General features: G+C 39.9%; 1 protein-coding gene across 6 annotated transcripts in view; it reads left to right on the forward strand.

Annotated features, from left to right (window-relative positions):
- Positions 1–25,606, forward strand: part of PGAP1 (post-GPI attachment to proteins inositol deacylase 1) — a 1,652,111-nt gene that overhangs the window by 159,608 nt on the left and 1,466,897 nt on the right. For 5 of the 6 annotated variants that reach the window (XM_075317804.1, XM_075317801.1, XM_075317803.1 and 2 more), the window contains exon 4: positions 14,136–14,307. The exons of the other annotated variant lie outside the window; for it this stretch is intronic. In XM_075317804.1, coding sequence (XP_075173919.1) covers positions 14,136–14,307 — 172 coding nt within the window. The remainder of the gene's footprint in view (positions 1–14,135; positions 14,308–25,606) is intronic. 6 annotated transcript variants of the gene reach the window in all.

Raw genomic sequence — 25,606 nt, forward strand, 5'->3', positions numbered from 1 at the left:
TCCATCAAGGATCTTAAGATGGGTCGTCATTTCATCTTCCAACAAGACAACGACCCAAAGCACACAGCCAAGAAAACCAAGGCCTGGTTCAAGAGGGAAAAAATCAAGGTGTTGCAGTGGTCTAGTCAGTCTCCTGACCTTAACCTAATTGAAAACTTGTGGAAGGAGCTCAAGATTAAAGTCCACATGAGACACCCAAAGAACCTAGATAACTTGGAGAAGATCTGCATGGAGGAGTGGGCCAAGATAACTCCAGAGACCTTTGCAGGCCTGATCAGGTCTTATGAAAGACGATTATTAGCTGTAATTGCAAACAAGGGTTATTACACAAAATATTTAAACCTAGGGGTTGAATAATAATTGACCCAGACTTTTATGTTGAAAATGTATTAAAATTTAACTGAGCAACATAACTTGTTGGTTTGTAAGATTTATGCATCTGTTAATAAATCCTGCTCTTGTTTGAAGTTTGCAGGCTCTAACTTATTTGCATCTTATCAAACCTGCTAAATCTGCAGGGGGTTGAATACTACTTGTAGGCACTGTACATTGGGAAATGTACTTTGTGACACCCATATTAATGTGAGACGGGGAGTACAGGTGCATTGTTTATGTAATTTGTGTGGGTTTTTTTTGTTACTGACTAAAGGTTTTTCCCTTTTCTGTGTTTTTTTTTTTATGGGGAAATTAATTTCTATATGTGTTGTATAATTTTGCTGTTAAAAATGAACTTGATTAAAAAAAAAAAAAAAGTTAGAACACAGTTTTACCTTGTTCAATAGCAATCTTTCAGCAGGCACCACTACCAATACCTATAAAATTATTTAAGTGCGTAATTTAGAGCAGACCCAGAAAAGTGGCAATAAACACTTTTTAGATACTGCACTAAAAACTTCATTAGGTCCGCCAATAATACATGGTTAGACCCAGAGCAGTGTTTTTAAATTGTTCTACAGACAATTTAAATAGCCAAAATACAGTGTGTAGATACTTAACTAACAATTTTTTTAGGACCGCCAATAATACGTGGTTAGACCCAGAGCTGTGTTAAGATTTTTTTTTTTTTTTTACAGGCAATTTAAATCGCCAAGATACAATATGTATATACTACACAATTTTTTTTTAGGATCGACAACAATACGTGGTTATACCCAAAGTGGTGTTTTAAAATTTTTGTAAAGGCAATTAAAATTGCCAAGATACCGTGTGTAGATTCTGCACCAACAATACCTACAAATGTATTTGGATGCCTCATTGGCACCTGTTTTCAAGCACTACAAGTACCTCCAATCCCTATTTCTATGAATTAACATGCTGATTTGTGGCACAACAACACCTCTCCCTACAATGCTATCTAGCTATACTGCCTAGCATTAAACCCCTAATCTTATTGTTTAGCAGCAGAACCTTCCCTAATGAGCAACGTTCAGAAAATGGAGCCCACACAAAATGGCCGCTATTTATATGGACACTGATGCGACTTAGCATGCCAATCAAAGAAAATTAAGAAAAAATGGCGCTGCACGCGTCTGGCTTTTCTTGCTTCAGAGTCTCTACCTCCTCCACTGAGTTTACACATCCTCACATCAAACAGCACTGCAACCCTATCCAAAAGTAGAAAATGCTACTAAATTACTGACTTTTGGGGTTGGCACTCAAGTTTACCAAGCCCACACGAACAAGCTCATACTGAATTTGAAATTGGCGAACCTTTATCAAACGGGTTCTCTCTACTCTAGCTGTGACTGCTTCCCGCTTGGGGCATTTTAAACTGGGTACAGAAATCTCCTCGAGCGCGCCAGCAAAGAATATCAACGTTCCACACACGTGCCCTGGGATGCCCGACATATCTCACAACACAGTCATCTAAAAAATGATTACCTAAAGCAACTTGTCACTTCTGATGAGCCCGATGAAGGTGAAACGTGTCAAGTGTGTAATATTAAAAGTATGTTGAATCACCGTCTATTTACCTTTTACGGTTATAATCGTTTGACATGCATCATGAGCATTGATTTAGGAATATGCATATACCATGTTTCCCTAACAGTAAGCGCTACCAGGAATTTTCTGCCTTTTGGAGTATGCTTAAAATATAAGCCCTGCTCCAAAATTTAGCCCTATTTGCAGTTCAATAATAAAGTGTCCATGCAGCTAAAAAAGTTAAAGAATACAGTAGGACACGTCATCAAAGAAAGTAGACACTCCACAAAATAGAGAAGACAACCCAAAAAGAAAGTAGACAGCCCCCCCAAAAAAATCACACTCGCTAGATCCTGAACAAGTGCATCTGGCCACTGCCAACAGTGCATGGGAACTCTCACAGTGACAGTGAAGAAAAGGTTTTAACCAGCTCACCTGTATAGGAACACCTCCCTGTTTTAGAAGCAAGGATAACAGCGTTGCTGGTGCAGGGACTTGAAATAGAAAAGATCTCCAGCTTCCAAATGCATAAAATCAATTTCTTTTATTCCAAAAATTAAAATCCAAAGTACAGAACTTGATCCAAAATAATAAGAGCAATTTGAAATGCAACACGTTTCAGACAAGATGTCCTTTCTCAGCATATAGCTTATGTTTCATAAAGCGGAGCGCGCTCTGCGCGTCGGAGTCTGCCTCCCCTTCCCGGCCGGCGCCCAATAGAGGGAGTTTTCCTCGCGCATGCGCAGGATCTCCTCTGGGACGCCGACTGAGATAGATGACGCGGACTCCTTCGCGCGGCGTGCGCCATAATGGACTTCAGGTGGGCTTCACAATACAAATGGGTAACCCCGCAGCTACCCCAGCACCTCCTGACGAAACGAAAGGCGAAACGCGCGTCGAGGTGCTGGGCGTTGTGGTTCACCAATCTGGATTATTATCACCCTTTTTCCTCTGTCTTACCCTCCAGCTATAACGGTAACTGTAATGGTTACCCAGACATGTGGCTAAAAGCTCTTTACCCCAATAATGATTTGAACTGCAATGATATGGTGACATATTTATGCTATAGAGTATTCAATATTTAATTCTGCTGCTATTCAAACCATTGGTTTTGGGCTTTTATTGGCGGTCTATATCATGATGTGAATGCACTGGCACTTTATGTATGCTGTGAGTGGTAATTGGGGGTCTCTCCATGAATTTTTGATACCCAGCTATATGTATTTATTGATTATATTGGTTTCACAACGCACCAGTTTGGTTCTGGATGTTTTTATGGCGTAGGGGCTTTTAATTAATTCTCTGTGAGCACCAGCACTCTATGTATTGTTACTTTCTTGAAATATAAAATATGATATTTAAATATAATAAAAAAACTATACATTTGTAAATGTGTTTGATATATTATTGTGACCCTTTTGGGAACAGCGCTCTCCTCTTATTGGGGTATATGTTTCATGAAGGTTCACTTTTAACATTTAGGGGATGAATGACACAGGTGGTATGATCAAATAATCCCAAATGAAGGGGAAATTAGTACCAAGCTGTGGCAGTATAATACCCATAAAGGCTTTACAAAATGTATTCAGATACAAAATATAATGCACTGATCATTAAATACGGTAGTAGTAATTGTGAATCAAATTTGTACATTATATACCGACAACAAAATAAACATTCCACTAAGACACCATTATATTTACATGATATATACATATTAGATATAGTAAAACACCCCCAAATTTCTGTCTCCATGAGTTAACTGGAGTCCCATAACATGAGACATCCTGCTATATCTGTAATTCAGATATGAATGCAACCGAATTTACAGCAAGAATTCAAGAGAAAAAAGGAAAAAAAAAGGTTTTTTTTCAATATGAAACTGGTAAATAATGGTACATGATCTCTCATCGTGAATTAAATCCATAAGGAGAACAAGTGCCTAAGTTAAATATCCAAAACGCTTCCCGATTTAACAGTTTTCTCTTATGGTTACCACCACGGTTGCAAAAAAACACCCTTTCAATACCTGATATTTTAAGGGTATCATGACCATTAATAAAATGTCGTGTTATAGCAGATAGATTGGTGCACGGAGCTAATGGCACAATGTCAGTGACATGCTCTGAATATCGCTTCTTAAGCGGGGGTATACTACAGCCTACATATTTGAGATTGCATTCAGTACATTCCAAAACTGTTTTTCGTATTGGAATTGATGTACTGTTTAATATCATGTGTCACACTGGAATCATAATTAGATTTTTTTTTATACCTTTGAATGAATGCAAGTTCTACAGTTTGAGCTGCCACATCTATAGAAACCCACAGTGTCAAGCCATGATTTAGTGTGGGAATTTACAGTTAGGTAGCTTGGGGAGATATTACCAATGGTTCTTGCTTTTTTAACCACCATCCGACACCCCGAACTTAAGATTTTTTGTATGGTTACATCCTCATATAAAATGGGCAGTGCTTTTGTAATAATCGACTTGATCATCTTGATTATCTCCCCAAGCTACTTAACTGTAAATTCCCACACTAAATCATGGCTTGACACTGTGGGTTTCTATAGATGTGGCAGCTCAAATTGTAGAACTTGCATTCATGCAAAGGTATAAAAATAAATTCTAATTATGATTCTAGTGTGACACATGATATTAAACAGTACATCAATTGCAAAATGAAAACCAGTTTATTTATTGGAATGTACTGAATGCAATCTTAAATATGTAGGCTGTAGTATACGCCCGCTTAAGAAGAGATTTTTCAGAGCATGTCACTGACATTGTCTCATTAACTGCGTGCACTAATCTATCTTCTATAGCACGACATTTTATTAATGCTCATGATAGATCCACTTCTACCATTTAAAATTTCAGGTATTGAAAGGGTGTTTTTTTGCAACCGTGGTTGTAACCATAGGAGAACACTGTTAAATCGCGAAGCGTTTTGGATATTTAACTTAGGCACTTGTTCTCCTTATGGATTTAATTCACAATGAAAGATCCTCTTCATATTGAAAAAAATATATTTTTTTTTTTTTTCTCTTGAATTCTTGTTGTAAAATTGGTTGCATTCATATTTGAATTACAGATATAGCAGGATGTCTCATGTTATGGGACTCCAGTTAACTCATGGAGATGGAAATAGGGGGGTGTTTTACTATATCTAATACGTATATATCAGGTGAACATATGGTGTCTCAATGGAATGTTTATTTTGTTGTCGGTATATAATGTGCAAAATTGATTGTTGAAAATCCACTTGTGACTTTTAGGATCGCTACTTCCAATAGGTGGCGCTGTGCTAGAGTTTGTCTCCTTTACTGGAGAGACAATTTGAATATTTCCCAGAGGGGCATTGCAGCTATAAGTCCCCTTACCTGGCAGCCAGACTGGCTTGCAAAGTCTCCTTAAGGAGAATAGTGTTCCCCCGTGGTCCCCACATAGCTTTCTCATGAGCCAGATCAGACACCCCCATACTTTGCACTGACGAGGGGCAAGCACCCCGAAACACCGTGTCTGCAAATTGGGATTCTGATCTGGCTTATATATCCTGAGTCATATTGCAAAGGATTATTGAAAATCCACTTGTGACTTTTAGGATCGCTACTTCCAATAGGTGGCGCTGTGCTAGAGTTTGTCTCCTTTACTGGAGAGACAATTTCAAAATTGATTCGCAATTTATTATTACTATTTAATGATCAATGCATTATATTTTGTATCTGTATACATTTTGTAAAGCCTTTACTGGTATTATAGTGCCACAGCTTGGTACAAATTGCCCCTTCATTTGGGATAATTTGATCATCTTGTCTGAAACGCGTTGCATTTCTAATTGCTCTTATTATTTTGGATCAAGTCCTGTACTTTGGATTTTAATTTTTGGAATAAAAGAAATTGATTTTATGCATTTGGAAGCTGGAGATCTTTTCACTCTCATAGTGATACTGCAACTGAAATTGCACCACAAACTGTGTTGCAATTTTTCCTGTTACACTTGTGACAATAAAAAAAAAAATGGGGTTAAAGCAACAATTTTGTGGGAAAAAGTTTGTTTTTTTATTTTTATGGCTCAACATTATAAAATTCTGTTAAGCACCTTGCGATTTCAAGGTGTTCACAACACATCTAGATTAATTCCTTCAGGGGTGTAGTTTCCAAAATGGGGTCTCTTGTGGAAGGTTTGTCCACTGTTTGGACACATCAGGGGGTCTGCAAGCAAAACATAGCTTCCACTATCGATTCCAGATAATATTTGCATTCCAAAAGTCTAATGGTGCGCCTCTTCTGAGCCCTGCTGTGCGCCCAAACAGTAGTTTTTCATCATATGTGGGGTATCTGAAAATAAAAGATTTTGGGTTAAAGCAACATTTTTGTTGTAAAAATGTGGTAAAATCTGTGCTTCAAAAGTAAAATGGCGCTCCTGCACTCCTGCCAAACAGTACTATACAGTGGCATGTGGGGTATTGCCATATTCACGATAAATTGTGTAATATGTTATGTGACCTTCTTAAAGCAACATTTTTGTGGTCAGAACTGTATTTTTTTCATTTTAACGGCTCAACATTCTAAAATTCTGGGATGCCCCCGGGGATTCAAGGTGCTCACCAACCATGTATATTCCTTGAGGGGTATAGTTTCCAAAATGGGGTCACTTGCAGGAAATCCTACTGTTTACACACATCAGGGGCTCTCCAAAGGTGACTTTGTATCCACTATCTATTTGAGTTTCAATTGTGCGTTCCCAAAAGTCCAATTGCCCTCTTTCCCTTCTGAACCCTGCCATGCACCCAAACAGTAGATTTCCACCACATAACATGTATTGGAGAAATTGCACAACAAACTGTACTGTCAATTTTCTCTTGTTACTCTTGTGAAATTGCAAAATTTGGGACCAAAGTAACATTTTTCTGGGAAAAAGTGAAATTTTCATTTTTTCCTTCCACATTGCTTTAGTTCTTGGGAAGCACCTGAAGGGTTCATAAACTTCTTACATGTGGTTTGAGGGGTGCAGTTTTTAGAATAGTGTCAGTTTTGGGTATTTTCTGTCACATAGGCCCCTCCAAGTCACTTCAAATTTGATGTGATCCCTAAAAAAATATTTTTGTATTTTTGTTGGAAAAGTGAGAAATTGCTGATAAACTTTTAACCATTTTAACTTTCGAACGAAAAAAAAAATTGTGCTGATGTACATTAGACACACATGTGGGAAATATAATGTATACATTTTGACCTATATATATTTGACATGACTCTGGTTTAAGGGCATAAAAATTCAATTTTAAAATTGCTAAATTTTCAACAGTTTCAGAAAGTTTCCAATATTTTTACAAATAAATACAAAAAAATGTATCCTAAATTTACCACTGTAATTTGTGAAGTACAATATGTCATGAAAATATAGTCTCCGAATCCCTGTGATCCATTAAAGCACCTGATAGTGACACTTTCAGACTTGGAAAAAAAAAATTGTCTTGAAGGGGAAAATAGGTATGGGGTGAAAGGGTTAATTTTGTTCCATAATAATTCTTAACACGGTTACCCAATAATTCTGCACACATTGATATTCTTCTAAGACCGAAAAAAATCTCTAGACTTCCTTAAATATTCATGGTTTCTGGGTTTACCGACAGCACTATAGTTGTTCAATAATAAAATGAATCAATGCAATCCATAAGTTTATTTGAAAAATAAAGTATTTTAATCTTTGACCGTTAAGCTTGCTTTACACGTATCAATTTATCGTGTGATCGCACCCATCCCCATCGTTTGTGCGGCATGGGCAATTTGATGCCGTGTCCCACAATGTTGTAACCCCCGTCACACGTACTTACCTTCCAAACAACCTCACTGTGGGCGGCGAACATTCACTTCCTGAAGGGGGAGGGACGTTCGGCGTCACACAGCGGCCGGACAATCAAAGAGGAGGGGCGGAGATGAGTGGGACTTAAACATCCCGTCCACCTACTTCCTTCCGCTTTGCCGCCGGTAAGCTGCAGTTCATCGTTCCCAGGGTGTCACACGGAGCGATGTGTGCTGCCTCGGGAACATTGAACAACCTGACGTTTGATATTTAGAAAATGAGCGACGTGTCAACGATGAACGAGAAGGTGAGTATTTCTGCTCGTTCATAGCTGTCACACGCTACGATATCACTAACTATGCCAGATGTGCGTCACTTACGACATGACCCCACCGACATCTCGTTAGATATATCGTAGTGTGTAAAGCCCGATTTACATCCAATTTGCATAATAATTTGGAGTGCGGTCTAAAGACCATAATGTTTAGCTCACATAGTATCTACGTCTCAGCAGGGACAGAACGAGGTATGTATTTGTTTGCTGCCTAGAAATGTAAACAATTACACTGGTCAACACGAAAAAATCGTCAAAGGTAATATGTCACTTCTATGGCATTTGATGTGCTGATTCCAAAAATATGCTTAGTTTTGCTCTATCACATACAGTTTCTGAGAGAGAAGTATTTTTGTTATTACATTATTTCTGCATTTTCAATGTATTCTGGGTCCCTTATGTGATATGCTCAAGTTGTTTAAATGGTCTTTGTGACTGGTTAATTATGAGAAAATTGGCTATGCCATTTGCTGTTCCCATGATTTGGGGAGAACCCAAAAATCATTACTGAAACGGAAGTAACACTTTAACACAATTTGTCACAGTTGATGGACCAATAGTGTGCTGTAAAAATGTGAATGGCCTCTTTGAAGAACTGAATCAAGAGTATTTTGTTGCAGATTGGCAATTGTTTGTTGACTCAGAGAAGTTTGAAAGCAGTGTTGCTTCACAATGGAAATATGAAGCCATCAATCCCTATTGCTCACTCATGTCATCTAAAGAAAAGTTATGAAAATTTGCCAGTTGTTTTGGATGCTATACAATATAAGCATCATCAATGGAATATCTGTGGAGATTTGAAAGTGATTGGTGTGTCCTGATTGGGGCACACTGTGTTAATATGCCTGTTCAGCTAGTTGGCAAACTTTAACAGTTTATGTCCCACAGGATAGTGAACTGAATGAACATATACTAACGTCCTATGTGTGAACCAGAGATGTTATAGCGATACCTGGTAGATGATACCTGGCAATCATAGGTCTAGCTAGTTTGCACTATATTTCTCCTGATGAACCTGCTGAATACAAAGTGGAGGAAATGCGTAGAGAATGCTGTTCTATAAAATACTGCTAGGCAGTCCAGTAAAATATTGCTAGAGCATGCTGCTAATGCAATATATAGAATGGTTCTAATTCATCTGAATGTTGCTAAATAATGCTGCTAATCTATGAGAATGCTGCTATTAAATGCTGCTAATTCATTAGTATGCTAGTTAACTATGGATGCTGCTAGATAGTTCTATTATGCTGCTAGTTGTCAGTTGCTGATAATGATTTAATCATAGTGCTACATCATAATTGGAGATGGATCTCAAATTATCAGGATTAATTCTGACTATATACAAAATAATTAATCTGAGACTATTTAGGTTCACTGGGAAAGGAATTTTGATAGAAACATTTTATACATCACATGGTGGTTTTCAAAATTCTATTAGTACCCAGTTGTGTGGAGGATATAATTACTGTATATCAGACCCACTCTTGTGGTAGATATCCTCCTCCTGTGTGAATATGTAAAATCCTGGGTAGAACTACAAAATTGTTGGTGGATAAGGATAAAGAATAGGTTTTAATATTGATAATAAATAATGTTTTATTGGTTATATCCACTAGGTCAGTGGTTCAGAGACCATGTTCAGCATAATCCTTTAGTTGATCCAATAAAAATCTTTCTTCCTCCACTTCATATAAAGTTGGGATTGATTAAAAACTTTGTGAAAGCCATGACAAAGACAAATTCACGAGGGTTCCAGAACATTTCACAGAAATTCTCCAGCATTTCACCAGCAAACCTGAAGGAAGTGGTATTTGTTTGTCCTCAGATCAGAGAGCTTATGAGAGATGTGTTTTGAAGGAATGCTAAATGATAAGGAATTGAGATCTTGGAAAAGCTTCAAGTGGACCTGTGAAAACGTCTAAGGAAAAAAAAATCTCCAGAATATGTTGAAGGTGTTTAAGGAACTGCTAAATGCATACCAGTGTCTTGGATGTTGCATGTCTCTGAAAATGCACTTTTTGCATTCGCATTTAGATTTCTTCCCTCAAAATCTTGGGGATTTAAGCAGTGAACAAGGCGAGTGGTTTTACCAGGACATTAGAGTTACATAGTTACATAGTTACTTGACATTGAGTGCTGCTGCTCAGCTTATTTGTAATGAGAATACCCAAGTCCTTCTCCTGTTCTGTAGTCCCGAGTTTACTTCCATTTAATGTATACGCAGCTATAGGATTACTCCGTCCTAGGTGCATTACTTTACATTTATCAACATTAAATCTCATTTGCCAAGTATCTGCCCATTCTGACATCTTATCCAGATCTTTTTGTAATATTGTACTATCCAGGTCAGTTTTTAATATCCTACATAGTTTGGTGTCATCGGCAAAGACTGACACTGTACTATCAATCCCATCCACAAGGTCATTAATAAAGAGAGTAAAAAGAATCGGTCCAAGCACAGACCCCTGCGGCACCCCACTGCTGACTATAGCCCATTTAGAGAATGTACCATTTATGACTACTCTTTGTTTCCTATCTTTTAGCCAATTCCTTACCCAGTTGCATATTGTGTCCCCTAGTCCTTGCTTCTGGAGCTTTAGTATAAGGCTATTATGTGGTACAGTATCAAATGCCTTTGCAAAGTCCAAATAAATCACATCAGCTGCATTACCAATATCCAGGTTTGAACTTACCCCCTCATAGAACCCCAACAGGTTGGTTAGACACGACTTATCTTTCATGAATCCATGCTGTTTGTCAGTTATCATGTTATTTTCTGCAATATATTTTTGCATGTCATCCCTTAAAATGCCCTCAAAAACTTTGCATACTACTGATGTCAGGCTTACAGGACGGTAGTTGCCTGGATTACCTTTCTTAAATATCGGTACCACATCAGCAATCCTCCAATCCTGAGGCACCAACCCCGTTACAAGTGAGTCTAAAAAGATGAGATACAGCGGTCTGTCGATTTACGGAGCTCAATTCCCTCAATATTTGTGGATGAATGCCATCTGGCCCTGGGGATTTGTCAATGTTTAATTTACTCAGACGTAGGCGTACTTCATCTTGTGTTAAATTAATTATATCGGGTGGTGGACTTTGATTTTTCACTTGTTGAATGATCCCTGGTACAGTCAGTTCCTTGGTGAATACAGATGAGAAATGCCTATTTAATATCTCAGTCTTTTGTTTGTCCTCTATAACTAACTTGTTATTATATTTTAAGGGTCCGATACTATCCTTTCTTTTCCTTTTGGCATTAATGTATTTATAAAAGATTTTGGGATTTATTTTAATGTCATTGGCGATTTTTGTTTCAGTAGCTAGTTTTGCTTGTTTGATTTCTTTTTTGCATTGCCTATTGATATCTTTATACTCCTGCAATGCTATTTCTGTATTCTCAGCCTTTAAGATTTTAAACGCCCTTTGTTTTTGTTTTATTATACTTTGTACAGTCTTATTTATCCATAGTGGTTTCTTTTTATTCCTGGACATTTTATTACCAGAGGGTATACGTTTTTTACAGGACTCTAGTAGTATATCCTTAAACTTACCCCATTTATGTTCAGTATCCCCAGTTACCATGACTCTGTCCCAATCTACACATTTAAGCTCTTCCCTTAATTTGTTGAAATCAGCTTTCCTAAAATTCCAGGTTTTAGCATTCCCCCTTTGAAATGTTCTATTGAATATTATGTCAAAGCTTACCATATTATGATCGCTGGTGCCCAAGTGCTCCCGGACCTGTAGATCTGAAATTGTATCCGGTCTATTTGACAGGACCAGATCTAGCAAATTATCTCCCCTGGTCGGTTCACCTACCATCTGAGAGAGGAAATGGTCTTGAATGGTAGATAAGAACTTACAGCTTTTAGCAGAACCAGAAGATTCTATGTCCCACTGTATGTCTGGATAGTTGAAATCCCCCATAATAAGAACCCGATTATTATTATTAGCTGCCTTTTCAATTTGTTCCAGCATTTCACCCTCTATTTGTTCAGGTATGTTAGGAGGCTTATAGCAAACTCCAATTAGCATTTTTCCATTATTCCCCTCCCCATGTACATTTACCCATACTGACTCTACATTGTTGCTGTTCCCCTCAATGTCATCATACAACACAGGTTTTAGGTTAGATTTGATAAATATACACACCCCACCACCTTTTTGGCCTTTCCTGTCCTTCCTAAATGTACTATAACCCTGTATGTTTGTCACCCAGTCATGGCTTTCATCCAGCCAGGTTTCCGTAATGCCCACCACATCATAATCCATGGTTGACATAAGAGTCTCCAATTCATTCATTTTGTTTGCAAGACTTCTTGCATTTGCCAGTAGACATTTAATCCTATTAACACCTTTATTACTCCTAGCCTCCCTACGTTCCTTGTATGTCCCATCCCCCCCTAATCCTTCATTGACCCCTACCGTTTCCCTGTCTCTATCTGCTCTATCTATCCCCTTATTTGCTCCACTACCCTCCCTCCCCCCCGATCCTAGTTTAAAAGCTCCTCCATCCGTCTGACCATTTTCTCCCCCAGCACAGCTGCACCTTCCCCATTGAGGTGCAGCCCGTCCCTACCGTAGAGCCTGTAGCCGACTGAGAAGTCGGCCCAGTTCTCCATGAACCCGAACCCTTCCTTCCTGCACCAATTTCTAAGCCACATATTTATCTCCCTAAGCTCCCGCTGTCTTTCTAGTGACGCTCGTGGCACCGGTAGTATTTCTGAAAACACCACCTTGGAGGTCCTGGACTTCAGCTTCTCTCCTAGTTCCCTGTAATCATTTTTAAGGACCTTCCACCTGCCTCTAACTTTGTCATTAGTACCAATGTGGACCATGACCGCTGGGTTTTCCCCAGCCCCACCCAGCAATCTGTCTATCCGATCCACAATATGCCGAACCCGAGCACCCGGCAGACAACACACTGTTCGGCATTCACGGTCTCGGCGACAGATGACCCTGTCTGTCCGCGTAATTATAGAGTCCCCTATCACCAACATCTGTCTGGGCTTTGCTGCAGTAATGAACACCGCTTCAGGGTTTTTAGAATGACTCAATGATGGCAGATTACTGTTGGATGTTATATAGGGACAGCCCTGAAAAATTGTATCAACGATGGTCTAATGACAAGGACTTTTAGTTTCTGCTCATATTTTGGTTTCTATTTTGCATGTGAAATTATTTTGGTTCAATAACAATAAGGTGAAGCTTTTTTTTTTTTTGATATGTAGATTACTGTTTTCTTAATGTCGCCAGTATATTTCATATACCTTCTAATAATGATGCTGCTCTATGGAAACTATACGTGCTACAGAAAAACTATATACATTTTTGAAATCCGGACAAAAAAATGATTCAGAAAAGTACAAAGTCACCTGCGATGATTACAAAAAATATTTTTTTGTAGACCTGTGTTATTTTCTTTTGACTGATGGCAAATAAAATAACTTTGAAATGGTGAATAAGTTGTGAAACCTTTTTTTTTTTATATATACGGTGATTTAGCTACAGGCTGCAGACAGGAATATCTGAGGCAAGTTAGCAAGAGCAGAAATTAGATTTTGCTAAGTTTCATCCATTCGCTAAGATGAAAATCTGCAGCATTTGAGAAGACAGTGTTTTCTTTTGTATGTTTTTAAGTATTTGCTTTGTGTTCCATTGTATTGTTGCATTTTTAGCATTATAGGCTATTTGAATCATTGATCATGTGATTCATAATTCCTCTTAGAATTACAAGTTATAATCAATGAAAAAAAGCAACCAAAAACACAAAAACACCGTATGCATTAAGATAAAAAAAAACGTGATGTCTGTGGGAAAAAAATTGCAATTTTTTTTACCCCCAAAATAAGCGTGATTTACACAAAAAAAATAAACAGCAAATGCAAGTGAAGTTACAAAAAGCCACCTGAGAACAGAGTGTGTAGTCTGTTTTGTTTTGTTTTCAGCTTTTCAAATGAATAGCTGTAATTTGTTATTATATTTCATTTAGTGGCTGTTTTTAACCTGACCTGAAACAGTTATTTACTTTTTTCTTTTTTTTCTTTTTTTAATTTAAATATAGAACCAAGAATTTCCCCCGCAAAGTGTTATTCTTCTTGGACATTCAATGGGTGGCCTTATTGCAAGAGCATTATTTACACTAAAGAATTTTAAGCCTCAGTTGATAAAGCTCATTATAACACAAGCTACACCTCATCTTATGCCAGTATTGCCTATAGATCATTATCTAACTGGTAAGTTTAACTCGTTTGGGGAAAACTGCATATGTTTGTGATTTCAAATTGCCACTACTCTCTTTTGTGTAACTTCTCATATACTGTCTAGGTAAAAAATAAAAAAAAAAATCACCTGAAAAAGCCATTAGCCATCAACTGTCAAATGGCAAATCGCAGGATACCGTCTGCCCCCTATGATAAAGGGGGGGGGGGGGGGGCGTTAACTCGGGTGCAGAATACCGATGAGACAACTACTGACACCCTACCATTTCATGGAGTGGATGGTTACTGGTATTAAACATGCACACTAATGAGGTTTGCATAGGGCGCCAGTCACAGAGATACGTGACTCATGACGCTCATACTATTTAGATCAGGTGGGCTGCCCAGCACTATATAAGTGCATTGCACAGGACAGCTACCCCAATGGGCTCCTGTATCCTGCAGGAAATTGTGCAATAGAAAATTATATAAAATGCTAATTAATAAAGTGAGGTATTGGTCCATATTTTGGCCAAAATACGTAAGCTCGTAACACAATTGTCAAGGATCCCCATGCTTACAAGTCCCTATAATATATTCAAAATAATTTACTGCAAAGGAAATAAATTCAGAAAAAAAGTTTAAAAAAACCCATCTCACCAGAAACATCCATTATCCAACAACGGTCAAACAGCAAATGCACTAGCAGGATGCAGCAGGCCCACTATGATAAAGGTAGGGGTAACACAGATGCAGAATACTGATGAGACAACCACTAGCAGCCTACCAACTTATGGAGGGGGTGGGTGGTTGCTGGTATTAAACATGCACATTTATAAGGTTGTCATAGGGTGCCAGTGACACAGGTATGTGTGATGTACAGTGTCTGGCTTACAGCCTATTGACACCCATGCTGTTATATAGTGCTGGGCAGCCCACCTGATCTAAGTGCATCACACAGGACAGACACCCCAATACACCCGACCACCAATAATAAATAGCCTGGCTGCATACTGTAAAACATGGAAATGTTCACTAGAAAATTATATAAAATGATTAACTGTGTATCAAACGTACCTGTGACTGGTGCCCTATGCAAACCTCATTAATGGATCAACATGTGAGGCTACGGGTTGAACTAGATGGACTTAGAGTCTCCCTTCAACCTTAAAAACTATGAAACTATGAAACTATGAATGTACATGTTTAATACAAGCAACCACCCCATCCTTTAAAATGGTATCATATATAGGTAACCTGTCAAACAAGGGGGCCACACAGAATGGCATTGTGGCCCGCATGTGGCCCACAGGTTGCAGGTTGTGCAACTGTTTTATACAAACTTGTGTTAATTTTTAGGTAATCTTCAAGTGTCCTTATTCTGTCCACCTGTCAAAAACCTGTGAGTGAGGAGTGAATATAGACGTGTTTGATTGTTTACACTTTCCCAAACATACAGGTGCATCTCATTGGTCATGAGTCGCTTGACACAAAGAATGCGACAGCAGCAGTCCACTCCTTGTTGTGAATCTCCTCCAAATTTTTGAGTGGCCTTTTTTTAACAATCATATCAAGGCTGCGGTTAACTCTGTTGCTTATGCACCTTTTTCTACCACACTTTTTTCTCTTTCACTTAACTTTCCAATATTATGCTTGGATACAGCACTCTGTGAACAGCTAGCTACTTTAGCAATGATCTTTTGTGGCTTACCCTCATTGTGGACTGTGTGAATGACTGCCTTCTGAACATCTGTCAAGTCAGCCGTCTTCCCCATGATTGTGTAGCCTACTGAACTAGACTAAGGGGCCATTTCAATGTTTATGAAGCCTTTGCAGGTGTTTTATGTTTAATTTATTCAAATTTCTGAGCTAATGACTTTTTAGGTTTTTATTGGTTGTAAGCCATAATCATCAATCATCTGGGGACAGAGGTTTTCTGAAACTGGATAACCCATTTAAAGCTCAAATAATTAAGTTAAAAGAAGGTGATTCAGAGACTGTGATAATTACATACCTGATTATTATGCCCTGCCCTGTTTGAAGGGAGACCCTGGTGCATGAACATAGCTCAACAAAAATGTATTCCCCAGCTTTAGACTATAGGACCTGATATGATACTAAACATGACCAACCTTAAACCTCATTGTCTAACACTGAACACATTTTTAAATGGGTTACAAAGTGAAACCTCTAGATGGGCATAATCGAGGAACTAAAGAGTCAAAACATTCCTCTAATACAACTCATCGGGTATCTAACAAAAGCTTCTCTCAGCACCACTGGGGAAGAATATCTGGAGACCATTAATTTGATGTACCCAGTGGAGTATCAAATGTGATGACTCACCACCTTAACCAATTGCTTTATTTTTTCCTCAGCTTTAATGGGTTAACTGGATAAAGTATGATTGCCACTTCTGCTGAACACCTTCAGGAAGGTGGGATAGAATAGTTGGTAGCGAACTCTATAGTGGGGGGACCTTTTTCTGCCAAAGGCCATTTGGATATTTATAACCTCATCGCAGGTTGTACAAAATTCTCAGCTAAAAAATGATCCAGCTCTATTTGGTCAAATAGTTAATTAACTAATTCCTAATGTGATGGCTGAAATTGCTATTCTTTGGTGAGATGTGTGATATTAGGTGATAGTGACGATGCTACTCTCAACTGCTTCAGTCTTTAGATCAGGTAACTCTTTGCGATTTATACATTTTGTAAAGAACTGATCACAGCGGTAAGTTGTTTCGATATACGTTACACTGCATGTCTCCTCAAAGTGGGAAATTTATCATTCATTACGTACTGTTTATAAAACTCAAGCAGTGGGAGATCTGCTATATAGAACACATAGAAGACACAGAGACTGCTGTATATGCTTATAAAAAGGCAAAGATGTATCTAGCTCTTCTGGCACCTGCGACAAAGAATCAGTTTTGGGGCCCCTACTCCCTTGAAACTTACCTTTACTGAAACTATATTTTAACAAGTAAAGGTACATTCCATTTGTTTTTACATTGCTTTATTTAACTTGAGCGACAATAAAAGGTTATGTATGTATGTATATACACTATACATTTATATATGGTATTTTAACAAAACAATAACTTTTATTAAACTAAACAAGTCCATGGATAAGATTAAATCTGAATGTACACCTGTGAGGTTGTTTGTTGGCATTGTGAGGCTGCACACAGTTCACATACTGCATCATGGGGATTTAACTCGCTGGCTGCATTTCAGAGGTAGCAACAGGAACACAGTTCATTTAAAAGTTCGGCAGTTTATTAAAAACTCCTCATAAACTGCACACCAAGTCACATAACATTAGCCTTTTTTCAGCTTTACAGGCAGATAAACAAACGCAGTTACAGACTGTCTTACTTCACAGTACGCCTGCTCAGAATCAGATACCTCTCCTCAGACGTATCCAAGTGGAGCTGTCTCCCTCCATTTGCTCACTCCATTCAGATGAAGTGGACCTTCACTCTCCCCAGAAGGTCCCTTCCAGAGGTTTCAAGCCTCTACACATGGTCCAGGTCAGGACTCTCCAACCCTCTCTAGTTCCAGAGGAATCCTTCCCAGAGGCTTCACACACAAATAGACTCCTCACACTGAACCATGTGCTAAACAGACACTCTCCATTTTACATCTCATGTGACACATCCATGGGAGGGTTATGTAGGCAGCCAGACCCGTCCAACATGTTGGATGTTCTTAAAGCGAACCTGACCCTTATACACTACACTACTAAGAGTTGTTGAACTACAGGTCCCATAGTAACATGAAAAAGGTTTTATATCGCAGGGGACCTTTTCCACTGCGACACATAGCGACCATTTACAACATTGGTGGTCACTATCTCACAGCATAAGAAACTACTATGTTCTACAACAGAATGCAGCTGAAGTGATTTATTTGGACTTTGCAAAGGCATTTGATACTATACCACACAATAGCCTTATATTAAAGCTCCAGAAGCAAGGACTAGGGGAAACTATATGCAACTGGGTAAGGAATTGGCTAAAAGATAGGAAACAAAGAGTACTCATAAATAGTACATTCTCTAAATGGGCTGCAGTCAGCAGTGGGGTTCCGCAGGGATCTGTGCTAGGACCGATTCTTTTTAATCTCTTTATTAATGACCTTGTGGATGGGATTGATAGCAAAGTGTCAGTCTTTGCTGATGACACCAAACTATGTAGGATATTAAAAACTGACCTTGATAGTACAATATTACAAAAAGACAATAAGATGTCAGAATGGGGAGATACTTGGCAAATGAGATTTAATGTTGATAAATGTAAAGTAATGCACCTAGGATGGAGTAATACTATAGCTGCATATACATTAAATGGAAGTAAACTCTGGATTACAGAACAGGAGAAGGACTTGGGTTTTCTCATTACAAATAAGCTGAGCAGCAGCACTCAATGTGAAGCAGCAGCTTCTAAAGCAAACAAGATTTTAGGGTGTATAAAAAGAGAGATTAGATCCCGTGATCCCAACGTATTGTTACCCCTCTATAAATCAATCACTTTTAAGGCCACATCTGGAATATGGGAACCAGTTTTGGGCTACACATTTTAAAAAGGACATTCAGACGTTAGAGGCAGTTCAAAGGCGGGCAACTAGACTATTACAAGGAATGGAAGGCCTCCCATATGATGAGAGGTTGAAAAAGTTAGATTTGTTTAGCTTAGAAAAAAGATGTCTCAGAGGAGACCTCATTTATATGTATAAATACATGTGTGGTCAATATAAAGGACTGGCACATGACTTATTTCTTCCAAAAACAATACTAAGGACCAGGGGGCATTCACTGTGAGTGGAAGAAAAGCGATTCCGGCAGCTAAATAGGGTTCTTTACAGTTAGAGCAGTCAGACTGTGGAATGCCCTACCACAAGAGGTAGTAATGGCAGATACTATAACAGCTTTTAAAAAAGGGCTGGATGATTTCCTCAGTACACACAACATTGTTGGTTATAAATGACTTAGTGACCAAATGTAGAACTGGTGGAGGAAGGTTGAACTAGATGGACCTAGGTCTTTTTTCAACCTAAGTAACTTAGAATTGTCCAAAGTTTAATTTTATAAGCTTTTTTTTTTTTGTTGCAAAAGATTTTATGATGTCATAAGAAAGTTTTGAAGCTTAACTCATGCTGTATGGAAATAATGCTAAAGATGGTTAGCCGTTGTTGTCCCATGACACTTTGAAGATGTGTTTTTTTTTCAGTAACTTTAGCTAGCTAAAGCTTTTTTCAGTGGAAGCAAAAGATACTGAGTGAGGAAGATTTTCAGAGTTGTGGCAATCCTATAGTTCAGGGGTCTCAAACTCGGCTGGGTGTTTGGGCCGCACAGAGGAAAAAAATAATTTGGGGGGGCCGCATTCTTTGCAGGACAAAGTGACATTTTTATTGGTACCATATATATATATATATATATATATATATATATATATATATATATATACAGTGCCTACAAGTAGTATTCAACCCCCCTGCAGATTTAGCTGGTTTACACATTCGGAATTAACTTGGCATTGTGACATTTGGACTGTAGATCAGCCTGGAAGTGTGAAATGCACTGCAGCAAAAAAGAATGTTATTTCTTTTTTTTATTTTTTTTTTAAATTGTGAAAAGTTTATTCAGAGGGTCATTTATTATTCAACCCCTCAAACCACCAGAATTCTGTTTTGGTTCCCCTGAAGTATTAAGAAGTATTTCAGGCACAAAGAAAAATGAGCTTCACATGTTTGGATTATCTATCTCTTTTTCCAGCCTTTTCTGACTAATTAAGATCCTCCCCAAACTTGTGAACAGCACTCATACTTGGTCAACATGGGAAAGACAAAGGAGCATTCCAAGGCCATTAGAGACAAGATCGTGGAGGGTCACAAAGCTGGCAAGGGGTACAAAACCCTTTTCAAGGAGTTGGGCCTACCTGTCTCCACTGTCATCCGGAAGTGGAAGGCTTATGGAACTACTGTTAGCCTTCCACGGCCTGGACAGCCTTTGAAAGTTTCCACCCGTGCCGAGGCCAGGCTTGTCCGAAGAGTCAAGGCTAACCCAAGGACAACAAGGAAGGAGCTCCGGGAAGATCTCATGGCAGTGGGGACATTGGTTTCAGTCAATACCATAAGTAACGTACTCCACCGCAATGGTCTCCATTCCAGACGAGCCCGTAAGGTACCTTTACTTTCAAAGCGTCATGTCAAGGCTCGTCTACAGTTTGCTCATGATCACTTGGAGGACTCTGAGACAGACTGGTTCAAGGTTCTCTGGTCTGATGAGACCAAGATCGAGATCTTTGGTGCCAACAACACACGTGACGTTTGGAGACTGGATGGCACTGCATACGACCCCAAGAATACCATCCCTACAGTCAAGCATGGTGGTGGCAGCATCATGCTGTGGGGCTGTTTCTCAGCCAAGGGGCCTGGCCATCTGGTCCGCATCCATGAGAAGATGGATAGCACGGCCTACCTGGAGATTTTGGCCAAGAACCTGCGCTCCTCCATCAAGGATCTTAAGATGGGTCGTCATTTCATCTTCCAACAAGACAACGACCCAAAGCACACAGCCAAGAAGACCAAGGCCTTGTTCAAGAGGGAAAAAAATCAAGGTGTTGCAGTGGCCTAGTCAGTCTCCTGACCTTAACCCAATTGAAAACTTGTGGAAGGAGCTCAAGATTAAAGTCCACATGAGACACCCAAAGAACCTAGATAACTTGGAGAAGATCTGCATGGAGGAGTGGGCCAAGATAACTCCAGAGACCTGTGCCGGCCTGATCAGGTCTTATAAAAGATGATTATTAGCTGTAATTGCAAACAAGGGTTATTCCACAAAATATTAAACCTAGGGGTTGAATAATAATTGACCCACACTTTTATGTTGAAAATGTATTAAAATTTAACTGAGCAACATAACTTGTTGGTTTGTAAGATTTATGCATCTGTTAATAAATCCTGCTCTTGTTTGAAGTTTGCAGGCTCTAACTTATTTGCATCTTATCAAACCTGCTAAATCTGCAGGGGGTTGAATACTACTTGTAGGCACTGTATATAATTTTTTTTTTTTTTTTACACAGCGTTTGGATCACTGATTTTGAACATTTTTCACTTGTTTATTATAAATGTGCACATTCTTTGTTTAAATATAAAAAAAAAAATTTGATGGTAAAAAAAAGTCATGCCTTTTTTATATGTTTTTTTTTATATACATTTTATCCCTTTCTTGTAACGAATAGTTTTACAATTATCATTATATAGAAATTTTGGCCAACATCTTTTAGTAATATTCCCCATCTTGTTGTAATGTGCCCATGCTTGCCCCCTTGTAGTATTGTGCCCCATCCTAGTCCCCATCCTACAGTAATGTGCTTATCCTTGTCACCATCCTATAGTAATGTCCCCAGTCTTGTCCCCATCTTATCGTAATGTACACATCCTGTAGTAATGTGTCCAGCCTTATCCCTATCCTATAGTAATGTTCCCCATCTTTGTCCCCTTGTAGCAATCTCCCTATCCTGTAGTACTGTTCCCATCATATAGTTGTCCCATTCTATAGTAATGTGCCCATCCTACAGTAATGTCCCTATCCTATAGTAATGTGCCAACCTTGTCCCCATCTTATCATAATGTGCCCATCCTATAGTAATGTCCCCAGCCTTATCTCTATCCTATAGTAATGTGTCCATCCTTGTCCCCATCCTATAGTAATGTCCCCAGCATTATCCCTATTCTATAGTAATGTGTCCATCCTTGTCCCCTTGTAGTAATATCCCTATCCTGTAGTACTGTGCCCATCCTAGTCCCCATCCTATAGTATTATGCCCATCCTTGTAATGTCCCCATCCTTTAGTAATGTGCCCACCTTGTCCCCATCCTGTAGTCATGTGCCCACCTTGTCCCTATTCTATAGTAATGTCCCCATCCTGTAGTAATGGGGCGGGGGCAGTGGCTATAACTTACCGATCGCTCTCCTCACCTTCTACAGATGCTGGCGTGAAGCTGAGGGGGCGGTCTCCGGCCCCAGATCCACAGTGATTGGAGAGATCGGTCACAAGGCCGGTCTCTCCAATCAGAGCTGGGGGCGGGTGAAACTGAGGTCACCCAGCTCCAGCCAATGATCGGTGCTACAGCTGCACTAACCATGGCTGGATTTCAATGTTTCAACCATTTTCAATGGCTAAAACATTACAGTGGCTGCGATTGGCTGAGCGGCGTTCGTCAGCCAATCACAGCCTCCGTAGGTCCTGGGAGGAGAAACCACCCCTCCTGAGGTCCCCTCCTCCCCGAATCTAAGGTATTTGCAATGCAAAGCGATCGCAGCCTCCGGGGCTCCGGGGCCGCGATCTCACCATGACATACTGGGTACGTCATGGGTCCTTAAGTATCAGGGAGCCATGACGTACCCAGTACGTCATAGGTCGCTAAGGGGTTAATGTGCCGTCCTACACACACACACACACATACATACATACATACATACATACTGTGACTATGTGGGCCCCGAGTGTATGGGGCCACACGTCAGGTAGCGGGATTAAAGCACGCCAGAGCAATTTGTCTCTTTAACAGACCATCTGGCTTATTAACAGCTCCATAAACCATACCAGGTCACATAACATAAAGATGCCGTTCGTTGGCTTTCTCCTCAAAGACCAACACATAATATAAAGTCCACACACTGTTGGACTTCCACACACGTGTCACTGACCCTTGTCAGTATCCAGGCCCCAGGTCCAATCCTGGTTACCTTCCTCTGAAGGTGGCTAATGTCCTTTCCAGGTTCCCCCTGGCTCCAGCCAGGCTTTACACATGGACCTAAAAGCCCCTTCCTTCAGAAGGTCTCCTGAGCAGAGCAAAACACCCTGCTTCTGCTCTCACCGTCTCCAGCACACACACTGGAAGTCTAGAGCCAGTCTCTCCCTAGACTGCCCTAGGCACTCTGCTTCAGGTCCAGAACCACAGGATTGTTTAACCTTTGGAGCCACACCCACAGGTGGTAAGGAGTGTGTAATCAGCATCACACACCCTTCCATAGCTCTGCATGTAATGCAATCCTGTGGAACCACAGGTCCCAGCCAACTTCACATTACAGAGCACCCACGCTTCTGCAAAACATACCGGCCATTTATAATACAGCCGGTTGATGCCTCACAATACATACATACATATACACATGTATATACATACACACATACATACACACACACAAAACACCATTCTTCTCACCTGTCCCGCATTCCCTCGGCTGCCTCATCTCTGTTTTGTGTGGCCCCCAGGCCCGTGCCCCCTGTTAACTATCGCGGCCGGTGCAGGGACCGCAGCCACTGTCAGTGATTTATGTCAGATAATTGTTTTGCCGGCGCTGGGCGCGCACAGTCCTTGACTCTGAAATTGCACATCGGCAAAACATTCATCTAACAAAGTGCAGACAGTGGCTGCGGCCCCTGCACCTGCCGCGATATTGAACAGGGGCCGCACAAAGCAGCCTGAGGGCCGCATGCGGCCCACGGCCGCATCTTTGAGACCCCTGCTGTAGTTCATTCTTTTATATGGAGATAAGCAGACCTTCTTCAGGTGTGGCAGTTTTCATATTTGTCTTAAAATTCAGTGCGTGATGTTTAAAGCTCTCCACTTCTACAATAATTTCTTCTTTATCAAGATCCTTCTGGTTAGTGATGGGCGAACCCCTCGATGTTCGGTGTTCGGGAGAGTCTCCCGAATGTTTTGTAAGGTTCGCGTTCGGGATCTGCCCAGATATACCAGAAGTAGGGATGGACGAACCTGAACTGTAAAGTCCGATGTCCATACCGAACACATGGTATTCGTGCACACGACCCCAAACACGAGCTCTCTGGTACCTTCGTGTTACAGTTTGTGTTACAGTTCGGGTCCAGGGACTGTTTAAAAAAAAAAAAAAAAAAATTATGTTAAAAGATATTGATCATGCTTACAGGTCCTGCGACGCGTCCTGCAGTCTCTGCCTCCCAACGCTTATACTTTCGCGTCCGTCCAATCATTCCTTTTCCCCCCGGTAAGCACCTCTGGCTAAAAGGACCTACTGTGATGTCATACCAATGTGACCAGTCATGTGTCAATGCTGTATTACCTCATTGGCTACAGACTGGTCACGTGAGTATGACATGCATCACGGTGCACCAGGACCTTTGATGAAGTGTCATCGCATCATGGTGCACAATTTCCCGACAGCATTGGGTCAGCTGCATGTATTTCCACAGCTGAGGCGCTGCTGTCGGGAGAGTGGGGTGATGCACTGCGAGATGCAAGTGCAATCATTCCCTCACTGTCAGCCTCTGCTTCATCGCTCTGTCCAGAGTGATGCAGCAGGCTGACATGGCTCTCTGTGCTTCTCACTGTATATAGACTGTCTGTGCAGTGATGAAGCAGAGTTGACATTGCGCTTTGCTTCTCACTGTGTATAGACTGTGCCTGTAGAGAGTGATGAAGCTGACTTTGCTGTCCCTGTGGATTACATCGGACTAAGGATTTTTTTTATAATAAAGATGGAATCTCTAAATGGTTTTCTGTTTTATTTCTAATTAAATTTTCTGTTTTTGTTTTTTTTTATTTTTTTTACTGTTTCCTAGAAATTCATCTTGGCCATGTCTAATTTGGTGTGACACCATGAACTTTGGGCTTAGTACCATCTGAGAATACAAATCTGGTATTAACACCTTTTATTACCCAGCGAGCCACCGCCATCACGGCCGCTGGACGAGCTGGATAAAGCACCTGGAAATGGCGGTAAGAAACAATGCGCCATTTCCAGGGGGGCTGTGCGCTGCAGAGAATCCCAGCCCCCAGCTCTTTGGCTTTACCTGACTGGCGATCAAACTACAGCGGGAGCCCACACATTTTTTTTTTATTTTTTTTAATTTAAAAAAAATTAATGGGCTTCCCTATATTTTAATTGCCAGCCAAGGTAACGCCAGGCAGATGGGGGTGGCAGCCCCATAGCCGTCTGCTTTGTCTGCGCTGAAAATAAAAAAATACCGTGGAGCGCTACATCATTTTTTTTTTTTTTTTTAATTATTTATTTTTACAGTACTGTGATATCAGGCAATCAAAATACAGGAAAGCCCATTTTTTTTTAGTTATTTTAATAATTAATTAAAAAAAAAGTGTGGGCTCCGCCTGCATTTTTTGTGTTGCTAGCTAAGGGTAATCCAAGCAGCTACTGGCTGCTAATCCCAACTGCTTGGTGTTTCCTTCACTCGCAAAGTAAAATCCAGGGAAGACTTTTTTTTTTTTTTGGCAAAAAAAAAAAAAAAGACGTGGGCTTCGCCATATTTTTGTATGCTAGCCAG

Source organism: Anomaloglossus baeobatrachus, chromosome 7 (assembly GCF_048569485.1).
Source record: "Anomaloglossus baeobatrachus isolate aAnoBae1 chromosome 7, aAnoBae1.hap1, whole genome shotgun sequence".
NCBI classification, from domain to species: domain Eukaryota; kingdom Metazoa; phylum Chordata; class Amphibia; order Anura; family Aromobatidae; genus Anomaloglossus; species Anomaloglossus baeobatrachus.